Source organism: Leptonychotes weddellii, chromosome 11, assembly GCF_054177405.1.
Source record: "Leptonychotes weddellii isolate Sample4059 chromosome 11, ASM5417740v2, whole genome shotgun sequence".
NCBI lineage: Eukaryota > Metazoa > Chordata > Mammalia > Carnivora > Phocidae > Leptonychotes > Leptonychotes weddellii.
The window spans coordinates 49,823,214-49,835,306 of record NC_138379.1 but is presented as its reverse complement, the minus strand read 5'-3'; the positions used below and the strand labels follow the sequence as shown (position 1 = coordinate 49,835,306).

At 55.5% G+C, this 12,093-nt stretch overlaps 1 protein-coding gene across 1 annotated transcript in view; it reads left to right on the top strand.

The window, feature by feature from the left end:
- Positions 1–9,031, top strand: part of LOC102740621 (guanylate cyclase D-like) — a 37,634-nt gene extending 28,603 nt beyond the window's left edge. The window contains exons 14-18 of the mRNA XM_006745432.2: positions 585–759; positions 1,754–1,852; positions 2,694–2,788; positions 4,523–4,608; positions 8,712–9,031. Of these exons, the coding sequence (XP_006745495.2) occupies positions 585–759; positions 1,754–1,852; positions 2,694–2,788; positions 4,523–4,608; positions 8,712–8,820 (564 nt within the window). The 3' untranslated portion in view covers positions 8,821–9,031. The remainder of the gene's footprint in view (positions 1–584; positions 760–1,753; positions 1,853–2,693; positions 2,789–4,522; positions 4,609–8,711) is intronic.
- Positions 9,032–12,093: the final 3,062 nt, after the last annotated feature.

Sequence of the window (12,093 nt, the reverse complement as noted above, 5' to 3'; positions counted from 1 at the left end):
ACCCCTCCAGCCACCTCCCTTCTGATAACCAAAGCCTAGTTCTTTCAATACTTTATCTTTAATGTGCAGTCCACCTAAGAGGAAACTGAGGCTCGCACAAGTGAAGTGGTCTGCCCAAGGTAAATGGCAGAGCCAGGGATTGAACCCACGTTTATATGATTCCCAAACCTACATTTTGTCTAGTACACCTTGGAAGGCATACTAGGTGTACTTACTTACAAACGCCCCCCCCCCCAGGGGGTATATATGCGTATCCAATACGCACGTGCTCCTCTCCAGATGAAGGCCTGATCTGTCGCTGTGGCGTCGTGCAGACGGGGTGCCCAGGTCTTGCTGCCAGGTCACGGCCTGGGGCGGGAAGAGACCAGATAGGCACGGTCCGCTCCACTTCAGACCAAGGCGATCTGAAGTGTGCAGATCTAACTGTCGCTAGCGCACCTGGGGCGGGAGGCCCGATAGAGACGGCACTGTGGGCCAGAGACTTGAGGGGCGGCTCAGGGCTCCCCAGAAGGGCCTTGTGCGGGCGCTGGGGTGGTCCAGCGAGGGCGTGCTCTTGCACGGAGTGTGAAGGCTGTGGCTTCTAGGTGGAGACCATCGGGGATGCCTACATGGTGGCCTCGGGGCTGCCCCGGCGCAACGGGAGCCGGCACGCGGCTGAGATGGCCAACGTGGCCCTGGACATCCTCAGCTCTCTGAGGGGCTTCCAGATGAAGCATGCGCCCGACGTGCCCATTTACATCCGCGCTGGCCTGCACTCAGGTACAAACTGGGGGCCGTGGGGGCGACGGGCCAGACCGACTTGGGCTGGGGCAACCCCAATGGTGTGCTTCTGGCATTCTGAGATTCTAAAGCTCTACGATAGAAAATTTGACATTCCTCTTTTTCTTCTATTATTTGAAGGTTCTGAGATGTTATAAGTCAAAGAATCTGTGATGCTCAGTTTCATTCATATATATACATACACGTACATGTTTTGTCTCAGCCTCTGTCAGAATCATCTGAGGCTGTGCCGGGGAGCTGATAGTCTGATGGAAGAGGCAGGACAGAGACCTTCTGTGGTTATGCCAACAATGAAATGTTGCTGGGATGGGTCTAGGAGAGACCGAGGGGTCTCTAATACATGCTTCTCAGGGCCCCACCCCTTCCTCCCTCCATGGTTTCCCCTGTAGGATAAAATCCAAATTCCTGGCCACCCCCCACAGCCTCCCAGGCCCTTGCTATTCCATCCAACCTCATCTCCCATCACTTCCCCCCTTGCCACTGCAACCACGCTCAGCTGCTTGCCGCTTCCCACAGACAGGTGGGCTCTCTGCCTCTGGGCTCCTGCCATTCCCTGCCCCCTCATTCTTTCATCCTCCAAGACACAGCTCATGCACCACCTCCTCCAGAAAGTCCTCTGGGCTGGGTCAGACCCCCATCTCTGGGCTGGCACAGCTCTGATGCTTCCATCTGACAACATTGATCACAGCTTACATGCCCCCCCACCACGAGGCTGGGAGCTCCCCAAGAGCAAAAACTGGCTCTGATTTATCTGTGTCCCCCTACCCCCGGCCCAGAGCCTGGCACAGATATCATCTCTTCTCTGGGTACAGTTGGAGACTCCATATAGCTTCATCTTCACCCCCAGCTGGAGCCCAGGAGGTGGGGTAGAGACAGCAGGGGTGGGGGCGGCATGGGGAAGGGCAAGACTGCCATGGAAACCTCTCTTGGGTCCAGGACCCCCTGGAACTCACTGGGCACATCTGAGTTTCAGGGCCCTGCGTGGCAGGGGTCGTCGGTCTCACCATGCCCAGGTACTGCCTCTTCGGCGATACTGTTAACACTGCATCCCGGATGGAGTCCACAGGGCTGCGTGAGTGTCTTATATTTCTATCTTGCCTGGGTGAGGACTCTCAATGACCCCGGCAAGCTGGCTATTTGAAACAGTGCTTAGTAACCAAACTACCACCTGGTGGCAGTGTACCTTAGTTGTCAGTAAAACAACTACATGGAGATAATGTATGTCACTGGTTCTTCTAACTTTCCATGGGGCTTTTGTGGTGATCTCATGGGAGAACACAATGACTTGAGAGGCAGGAGGCCTGGGTCCTAGCCCTGTCTGCCACTGGCTTGCTTGGTGTCCTCGAGCAAAATACTCTTCCTCTAGGCCTTGGTTTCCACATCTTTACGACGAGGAGACCCCTCTCAAGTTTTTAATGCCATTTTAGGCCCTTGCTGGCAGCAGAGGCCACTCTGATGGCTTGGTTAGAGCAGGTGTAAAAGTTGGAGTCCTAGGACCTCTGCTTCTGGCTACGGAAGTCGTGTGCTCGCTAATGTTGTTTGGTACATATCCTGCATGACTAGATGTGCTGGCCCTAGTGGGGAGTCTTGCTCTTAAAAGAAAAATAATAGCTTATCTGCTCTGACTCAGCCTTCATAGACTTCCCTATAAATGAAAATTATGTTCCTACGTGTTCTGACTTCATCTTGAGTTCCTCTGAACACTCAATCTATGGAATCTGCTTTTCCTCGAGGCCTCTATTTTAGTGACCAAGTCTACCAGAGGGACAGGAAGGTCAGGTGAAGGGTGTTGTAGGAATCAGAACTGTGTGCATTACTGGCTGGCACTGGGGCTGTTACAGGTCTTAATGATATTACTAAACACCAGGTATGCTGCCACCAGGTGGTGACTTGATTGCTACATTTCTTGTCAGCATACAGAATTCACGTCAGCAGAAGCACAGTCCAGACACTGCTCAGCCTGGACGAAGGCTACAGAATTGACATCAGAGGCCAGACAGAGCTAAAGGTAGGGGAAGTTTCTTTCCTGGAATTGATGGAAAAATCCCCCCCCGCCAAATCCAGTTTCTGTGGGCAGCTGGAGAGATTCTTACTCATTTGACTGATAGAGAAGGAAATACTCTGTCTGTAGTGGAGGATGGACCTGATCACCTGTCCTCATCATTCCCCAAATTCTAAAAATAACACTTCTTCCTGGGAACCACTCCCTCATTGACTCCTCATAGGAAGAAGGGCCAGGGTCGAGAAGTTACTTCTACTGATAACATACCTGGGCAGTAGGCTGGTGCCCAACATTAACATATTTATTGCCACAGCAATCATGAAAGAAGGCTCAATGTCCCCATTTTATAGTTGAGGAAATGAAATTAGGCAAAGTGATTCATTCAAAGTCACATTAGCTTGTATCCCAGATCTGATGTCTCTAAAGCCTGTGCTTTCTCATAACATCGTCGGGTTCCTACTCATCCCTCAGAACCCTAGAGCAGATCTCACCTCTCACGGAAGCCTGCCCTGACCCAGGAACACCCATCTTTTTTTTTTTTTTTTAAGATTTTATTTATTTATTTGACAGAGACACAGCGAGAGAGGGAGCACAAGCAGGGGGAGTGGGAGAGGGAGAAGCAGGCTTCCCGCTGAGCAGGGAGCCCGATGCAGGGCTCGATCCCAGGACCCCTGTGAACACCCATCTTCCCTTTCCCCAGTGGTAGCTACCATACCTTCTCTGTGCACCCACCACTCCCACGACCTCCTTCTGCTGCTGCAGGGGTGACACTGGGTGATACCTGCCCATGAGCACCTCTGCATTCTTTTTTGAAATGTTAACATTCAATAAAGGTAATGGTTCAGTGTTCCCGTGAGTGAGTGACTTTTCTTCCTATCGCACTTCCTCTCATTCCCCCCATTCCTCAGGTACAGACAGGCCTGGTGGTTAAGACCGGAGCAGCCCAGACATTTAAAGGCCCAGAACTATGACCAGGCCCTAGAAATTGTGTGCTCGGTGGAACTCACCTCATTACACTGTGAAATGTCAGAGCAGGAGGGTACAGCTCAGAGAGGAGCAGCAACTTGTCCACAGTCACACAGCCTGTGAGCACTGGCGTATGTGGAAACATTTACTATGGAGGTTATGGGAGAGTGAGCGGGAATAAGTCTTGTTTGGGGGAGTAGGCACGAGATGTCCTGAGGAACAGAGGATTCTGATGCCAGAGGGGAATGCAGAGAGGGGGGCGGGGCCAGCACACCAACCACAGTTCTTCAGGATGGCCTGGGGGCTCCACGGGGCAATACCCATCCGTGGCCAAATCCATAGGCCAGCCAGCCCTAGCCCCAGTGACCCTAATGCCCCCTCTACTCCTAAGTTCCAGGCAGCCGTACCCCCATCTCAGGCAATGGGGTCCTTCGACAGTTTGGGAAAATCACAGATCATAGCATCTTGGGATCTTAGCATTCCAGATCTGCTGGTCATAGAATTCACGATTTATTATTCAGTTACTTCTCTAAGAGATAAATATTAATGCATGTAATCCTCACAGCAACTCATGAGGTACTGAGGAACAGAGAGGTGAAGTAAGTTGGCCAAAGTCACACAGCTAGCCAGTGATGGAGCCAGGATTTGGACCCAAACAGTCTGGCTCCCGGCTCCAGGCTGCTCTGCACGGAGCTGTTCGGAACTGTGCCCTTTCCTCCCGCCTTGCTCTCTGCCTGAGAAGCTGTGCTCAATCCCCTTTCCTCTCTCCTCCAGGGGAAGGGCGTAGAGGAGACCTACTGGCTGGTGGGGAAGGCAGGCTTCCGTGGGTCCCTCCCCACACCTCTGGACATCAAACCTGGGTGAGTAAGAGGAATTTCCCCCAAAGCTCAGCCTTTTTTGTTTGAAGTTTGGTTTGTTCTTTTTCTGATTATAAGATTATCACCTGCCCAATGTGGAAAACGGAAAATACACAATTCTTTAGCGATTAAATAGTCACCTCTTCCCACTGTTGAGAGACAGCCTGTTGCTGACGCGTTGGTTGTGGATGCGGTCACGCTGCCTGGCTGGTCTCTCATTCTGATCTGTGCTCTCCATTCGGGTCAGAGCACTTCGGAAACACACATCCCTCGCGACAGCATCCGGATCGCAACACGGGGCTGCGCCGCGGGGAGCTCCACCTGGCTCCTGGTGCTGCGCACGCGCAGTCTGCCCACTCTGAGCCGGGTCCCGGTGATGCGCTGGTAAAAAGTGACTCGGCGTTTGTCCCGGTTCAGACTCTTTCTGCAAATGAGGAATTTATAGATCAAAGGACACGCACATGTCAGGGGCCAAATGAGGCAGATCCTCAGAGAGCGTGTGCCTGCCTGGCACTTAGGCTCTTCCCTTTGTCCTCCGTCCTGTGTGACCCTGTGTCCTTCCCTGAGGGCAATAAGGGCGGCGTGGCGGGGGAGCTGTTTTACTGCCACGTGTTCTTCTCGGGCAGGAGCCAGTCCACAGAGGGCCCAGGGCAGGGCGGCCGGGTGCTGCCAATGGCTGAAAATGACAGTTTCCTAGAAATGAGAAGGGCCTGGGGCCCACGGGCCCACTGCAGATGTGGGGGCTGAGCCCCACTAGGGTTCTTCTGTCATCAGAACTTCCGACTGGCTCCCCTCCACTCTTCCAGGACGGCCCCGCACCCAAGACTGCCCCCACCTCTCAAAGACAAGAAGTGTGTGGGATGCCCAGCACTGAAGCAGCCCAAGGGGCCCGGCTGGCGGGGCCGGGGCTACGGGCAGGAAGCTGCTCACGGAGGCCGTTTCCTCTGCACCTGCTGTCAGGGTGCCCCAAGGCCATCTCGAGTGTCCTCCCCTTGACACAGAGCAGGGTCCAGCACAGCAGGGCAGGGGTGGGGGCGGGTGGGCCCACACTGGTGTGCCCACCAGGGTGCAGGACACACAGGGGCACCCTTTTTATAAGGCCACCCCAGCCTCGTGGGTGCAGAAGCAGCTTCTGCTCACAGAAAGGCCTCCACGCAGCCCAGGGTCCTTCCACTTCGCAGACAGTGTCTGTGTGGACAGTTTGCTGGGCAGCAGCGTGGGGTGAGGAACGCCGTGTGCCACGGCACCCTGGCTCACCCATCCGCAGGAGAACAGCTATGGCCCTTCGTGTCCTTTCCTTGTCCATCAAGGTGCTCTGCTCCAGCCCGCCTCTCTTGGGTCTTACAGAGCAGGCCTCCTCCGCCCTACAGCCTTCCAGGTCCCGCCCCTGCCGGGAGCCGCACTTCTCAGAAGGCCTGTCTGCTGATGGTGACCTCACTTCCTCACCCACCACTCCCTGCCCAGCCCCCGCAGTCTGACTTTCACCCCCACGCACCCAGAAGACTCTGTGAAGGTCACCTGTGACCTCCATCCGTGTCACTAGATCTGCAGGCCAGTTTTATGTTCTCAACCCGACAGCTCGGCAGCATTTCCCCTTTGCCCTCCCTCTTCCCAGAAATATGCCCCAGGCCTCCCAGCTGGGCTCCTTCCTCTCCAACTCACCCTCCTCAGGCTCCCCGCCAGCCAGCCCCGTGCCTCTCCCAGACCCCGAAATGCGGGGGTTCCCTTCCCACCCAGACACTGCTGACATCTATCAAGGGCCTCAGCCTGACCCCTCCTCCGGAGCTCTGGGCTGTGGAGCACTCGCTGTCCCTCAACAGATCCTTTTGGGAGCCCCACCTGGCAGCCTGGCCCACCTCCAGAGCTCTCTCCTCGTGGGTGGCCTCGCAATCCTCCATCTGAAAGGTGGAGGACGCCGTCCTGGAGTCCCCGGGGCTCTGCCTCCACCACACCCCCACCCGAGGGCTCCACCTGAGCACCTGTCTCCTGCCCGGGGCAGGGGCGGCTCACCACTCCCCCATCCACTGTGCCTCTCCACCCACCACCTGGCAGCCTGAGCGACGTCTTTTTTTTTTTTCTTTAAAGATTTTATGTATTTATTTGACAGAGAGAGACACAGCGAGAGAGGGAACACAAGCAGGGGGAGTGGGAGAGGGAGAAGCAGGCCGCCACGGAGCAGGGAGCCCAATGTGGGGCTCGATTCCAGGACCCTGGGAGCATGACCTGAGCCGAAGGCAGACGGTTAACGACTGAGCCACCCAGGCGCCCCTCGAGCAAGGTCTTAAGTACAACACGAACAGGATCCAAAGGAAAGTCCCCTGGTTAATACCCTCTGGTTCTCTCTACTGCTCTGAGCCTCAAGACCAACCTCTTTCCTGCTACCCTGGAGGCCCGCTTCTCTGGGCCTGGGCCTGCCCCTGGCCTGGGCTCTCTGGCCACCTTCCACTGCACACCACCTGCTCGGAACCTCCTTGCTGTTACCTTAATACACCCTGAACGTCTTTCTAACTCAGGGCCTTTGCACCTGCTATCCCAGTGCCCTGGCCCGTTCCCTTGCTATCCTGCAGTCCTCAGCTCTGACGCCGCTCGTTCGGCAGGCAGGCAGTTCAGATGTCATGCGCTAAAGGAAACCCTGATGTCACCTCCTTCCCATCTCCCAGTATTGCACCCCCATAGCACTTGCCGCTTCCTGACACTTCTTTTTGATTCCTTTATGGAACTTTCCCCTGCTTACATAAGCACCAGGAGATCTGGCCTGCGGCGGATGCACCGCAGGGCTTTCAGTGCCAGGAGCCCAGGGAAGGGGAGCTCTGAAGCTCCCGCTGGCTCCCATCAGGCCCTGGCCCACCCCAACCTAGGAGCGGGAATAGCAGGTCTGGCAACCATTTGTCATCCTGAGCTCGTCAGCTGATGACTTTTCCACTCCCCGATGGAAACTTTAGAAAGCGCTAGAAACGTTTTCATCTTCTTGGCTCAGGGAGGGAAGGGAGCTAAGATGAGTCCCAGGGAGTTCCACCTGACTTGGGAGCGTCCCAGGGCTTCGGGCAGGCGGGGGAGAATAGGCTCAGACCTAGCACGGAGACACACGGGACCCACAAACGTAAGTGTGCCTACACGTGTGCACACCCACATTACATCCGTCGTAGGCATCAGATACACGCACACATGGAAACGCCACCACATGCCCTCTTCGTGCTTGGAGATGAGATCACAGACAGACCAACAGACACACACACACACACACACACACACACGCACACACAGAATCTCTGCAGGAAGGGCTTAGGGGGAATTGGCTTGGAGTTGTCTGTAAGGCAGTTACCAAATTTTTACTTGAACTATATGCTCTAACATGAATTTTTTTTTAAAGTCAGGTTTTCTAAAGATGCTTTTATCCTCACTTGCTGTATTTGCCATACCTGTAGAAGTTATTTATCTTTATCTATTTGGGGGTGTTTGGGGAAGCTGGTGAAGATCAGGGGAAGGGGACACAAGGCCCCCTCCCATGTCTTGGTGTAGCCACAACAGAAGGGCCCGCAGAAGTGCCTTCCTTCTCATGTCACAGAAACACTCTGCAGAATGGTCCCTTATCTTCCCTCTATCCCTGCCAACCAGGCTCAAAAGTGTCCCCTGCCAGGTTGATGTGAGGCCCTGGCTGTCACCCAGATCCTTGCTCTCTTCTCCACGCAAAGGTCATAACCCTAACCTACCCTCCTCCAGGCACATAAGGGAAGCAAGTAAGAAAATGAAAGTGTGTGCAGGGTGGGGGTCCAAGGTCCCTATCCCAGATATGCCTGGTACCCCAAGAGTCACAGAGCCCCTCAACCCACGGCATTCTGGCTTCCTAGCAACCATCTGGAGCAGGGGATGGGGCCAGCTCCCCACCTCCTGGGAGGCTGCTGGACACGAAGCCCCGCATGCACACGAGTCTACCACACTTCCCCTCTCTGAGCCTGGTCTGAGGATGCCCATGGTGGGTTTGCTGCGGGGAGCAGGAGAAGCCCAAGAAGCAGAGGGGCTCTTTGCAAGCATTTGGGGGCTCAAAATGCCCACCCCTGTTCTTCTGGGTGGTGGTCTTATTATTCTTGTTTCTCCTTTTCCCCTAGGGATCCCTGGCAGGACCTCATCAACCAAGAAATCAGGGTGGCATTTGCCAAAGCGCGCCAGAGCATGGCCAGGCCCGGGAGCTCGGGGAAGGCCTTCGCTGGGCCCTGAGAAGGGGGACCGAGGGGAGCAGGGGCCTGTGCCAGCCCCGAAAGTCTCGTGCCTAGATATTCCCAAACCCTCTCCTTGCTCCAGTCCCCACAAAGAATTCCCTTGCTGAGCAACCTGGCAGCCAACAGGGTACTCATTACTAAGTGCCCTAGAGCGATATTAATTGATGCATTCCAGTATGAATCCTGTGGGTAAACTTGCCGCTTGACACAAAAACAATAAAAATAGAAATATTCCCTCCCTTTCACGCAGTGCTTTGTTCCTGACAAATCGTTTGGACTCTGAGAGCTTGTTATCATAGAGCTTATTATTCCTCACATCCAGAACACTGTTCCCACTGTATAGCTGAAGTGCCTGGGCCCAGAGGCAGGTGGCACAGCTGTCAAAGGGAAAAGCACGACGGGGACCAGGAGCTAGAGCCAGGCAGACGAGGGCCCCCGACATAGAGGGACTACCTCCTGACATCACCTCACGTCTCCGAGACTGTTTGTCATTTCTAAAATGGGTGTTGACAAAGCCCATGTAAGCCCTGTTCCTGAAACACCGTAAGCATGCTGCCTCCTTCCCTAACCAGCCTCACCCTCTGGGTATCTGTGAGCACCGTGCGGGGAGTCCAGGTCGCGGGCTCCCAGAATCTCAGGGGAAGGAAGGGCAGTGGAGTGATAATTCCTTAGTTCTTAGGAAAGTGAGACTTCTGTCTTACCGGAAAAAAAAAAAAAAAAAGCAAACAAATCCACAACCCACTCATTAGATTGGCTTCTGACATCAAAGAGTGCTCACCAAAGCCCCCGGGCTGGTTTCAGAGCAGGCAGACAGAAGCAGGTGGAATTCATTTCCCTGACTAAGGGCAGAGGGCCAGGGGCCAGGGGGCAGGTTCAGCCCTAAACAAACTTGTCCTTCTTCAAAAGACCCCTTGGGAAACAGAGCTGGCACTACATGGAGCTGGGGGTCGTTGGAAAAATGTTCCGGTGGGGGGTGCGCTCCCAGAAGCTAGGCTGCGTGTGTGTGTATGCGTGTGTGTGCGTGTGTGTGTATGCGTGCGTGTGTGCGTGTGTATGTGTGCGTGTCTGTGTGTGCGTGTGTGTATGTGTGCGTGTGCGTGCGTGCGTGTGTGTGTGTACGCGCGCCTGCACTGGAGCATGAGAGAGGAAATGGGAGAGGCTCACGGATGATGTGTGTACGGAGCCACGAACAGCTGTGTGGTGGAAAGTGCTAGACTCAGCTTTGGGGGACGCCACTGCCGTTCCTGACCTTGCATGACTTTGGGCCTAACCCTTTTACTCCCGAGTTTCTGGAAATGCAGAACGGGGCCGGTTGCCCTCAGCTCCCTTGTGAGAGAGCTCTGCGGACACAGCACACGAGGCTGAGAGGGGGACCCTACCTGCAGAGGTGTTGAGGAGCGAGGAGCCGCACGCGCCCGGGAGTGGGACACGCCACGGCTTTGCGTGTGCCCACATCTGTGACTGTGGTGTAGCCAAGGGGGTGGCGGGGACAGCAGCGTGGCCCTGGTTCCTCCACTGAACTCTGTTCTGCTTGTGGATTTTCTCTCCTCATCTGTAGAAGGGATGTGGGTGACTTTGAGGTTCCTCTGGGCGTGAGGCTTTGTGCACAGTGAGTCTCGGTGAGCACCCATGGAGGAAATGGAGACCAGGGTGGTGGGCAGACCCAGGAGACCAGAAGTCCAAGCAAGAGCCAGCTTTCCAGTGGCATCCCAGACCACAGGCTCTCGGCGCTCTGGGCTCCTCACCGTACAGCAGGGACCAGGCCCCTGCCCTGCCTGCCTTACGGGGCTGCCGTTGGGTCAAAGGTGGCAATAGCTGTGAACACACGCCGTCACCTGGGGCGCACCCATGTGTGAACAGCCCTGCGTGGCTCTGTGTACGTTATGTGGATGTCGGGGGTGAAAGGGCGCCGAGCAGGCGAGTGCCGCGTCTGCACGCGTGTGCTCGTCTGTGAACGTGTGCGTGTTGTCAGGGCACGCAGATGTGCATTTATGCAGACACACGTGTGCATTTGTACATCTGTGGGCCTCGGGGGTCTGCACACGTACTGCTTCAGCTGTGTATGTCATGCGTCCACGTGCGTGTGCGTCTGGGAGCAGCGCCAGATCTCCATATATTCGTGCATTGAGGGTGTGTGTCCAAGTGCACGCCGTGTCTGTGTGTGGGTTGGTGTCAGACTGTGCCTGGATCCAGCCATGGGTCTCCTTGCTCTCGGGCCCTCCGGAATGGTGGTGTGGGGAGAGCAGGCCTTGTCCTTCCGGCCACCCTCTGAGCTGCCCATGTTGAGAAGGGCTGAGGCGGCTCTGTTCTCAGAGGTCCCTCTCAGACCCTCCAGGGCAGAACCTGGGGACTCCAGGAGGCAACTCGTCTCCAAGGCTGACACACTGCATATGAATAGATGCCCCCCCCCCCCGGGGGTACTCGCCTTTCCCCAACCTTCCCTCATCAGCTGGGGATGCCATTGCTGAGGACAAAGGCCAGCGCCCGCCTTACTCCTGGATTGTGCCTCCGCCCTGGGGCTGGGCTCGTTTCCTCCATGCTGGGAGACATTAAGGCTTACCTGTTGTGCACGTACCACTACCAGCCCTGTGCCTGGAGCTTCCATGTACATTGTCTCAACCACAACACTCACCAAGACAGAAGTTAATTGCCCATTTTCTGGATGAGGAGACAGAGGCTCAGAGGGGTGAAGTGATTGTCCATGCCTCTGTCTTCTGATAGGAGGTGGTTACACAGTGTGACAAAGGCCCAGAGAAATAGCAGTGGTCCCTGGAAAGCTCGAGAGGGGGCAGCCGCAGGGGGCACCCAGCTTTTCTGTGAATGGCGGGTGAGGACAGAACCTTCCTGCTGAGGCTGAGGAGGCTTTGAGGAGCTCACACTCCTCTCATGAGGAGCCAGCTTGGCATTTGCATGGGGCTTCCTTGCATCTGCCCTGGTAGAACCCCAGAGATGGGGCCCCAAGTCATGACTTTCATGGTGAGTCAGTGCTAGCTGGTCCCTGTGAAGTCCTCCACCTTTGCCATTAGCCTGGTGCCATCCTCCTGTCCCTTGGTTGGTTTCCAGCAGCAGAACATTCTTGGCACCTCTAAGGAGTGGAGTACTCATGATGGCAGACAGAAGGTCGTTGCTGGGCCTGGTGATCTGGAAGCATTTGGTGTATGGTTCTTCAGGCAGGCACAGTTTAGGACGGACTCCCTGGGAAAGCCAAATGCTCTAGGCTGGCCTTCTTCTACTCACGCTGGCTTCACCCCATCTGCCCCCTTCCACTCAA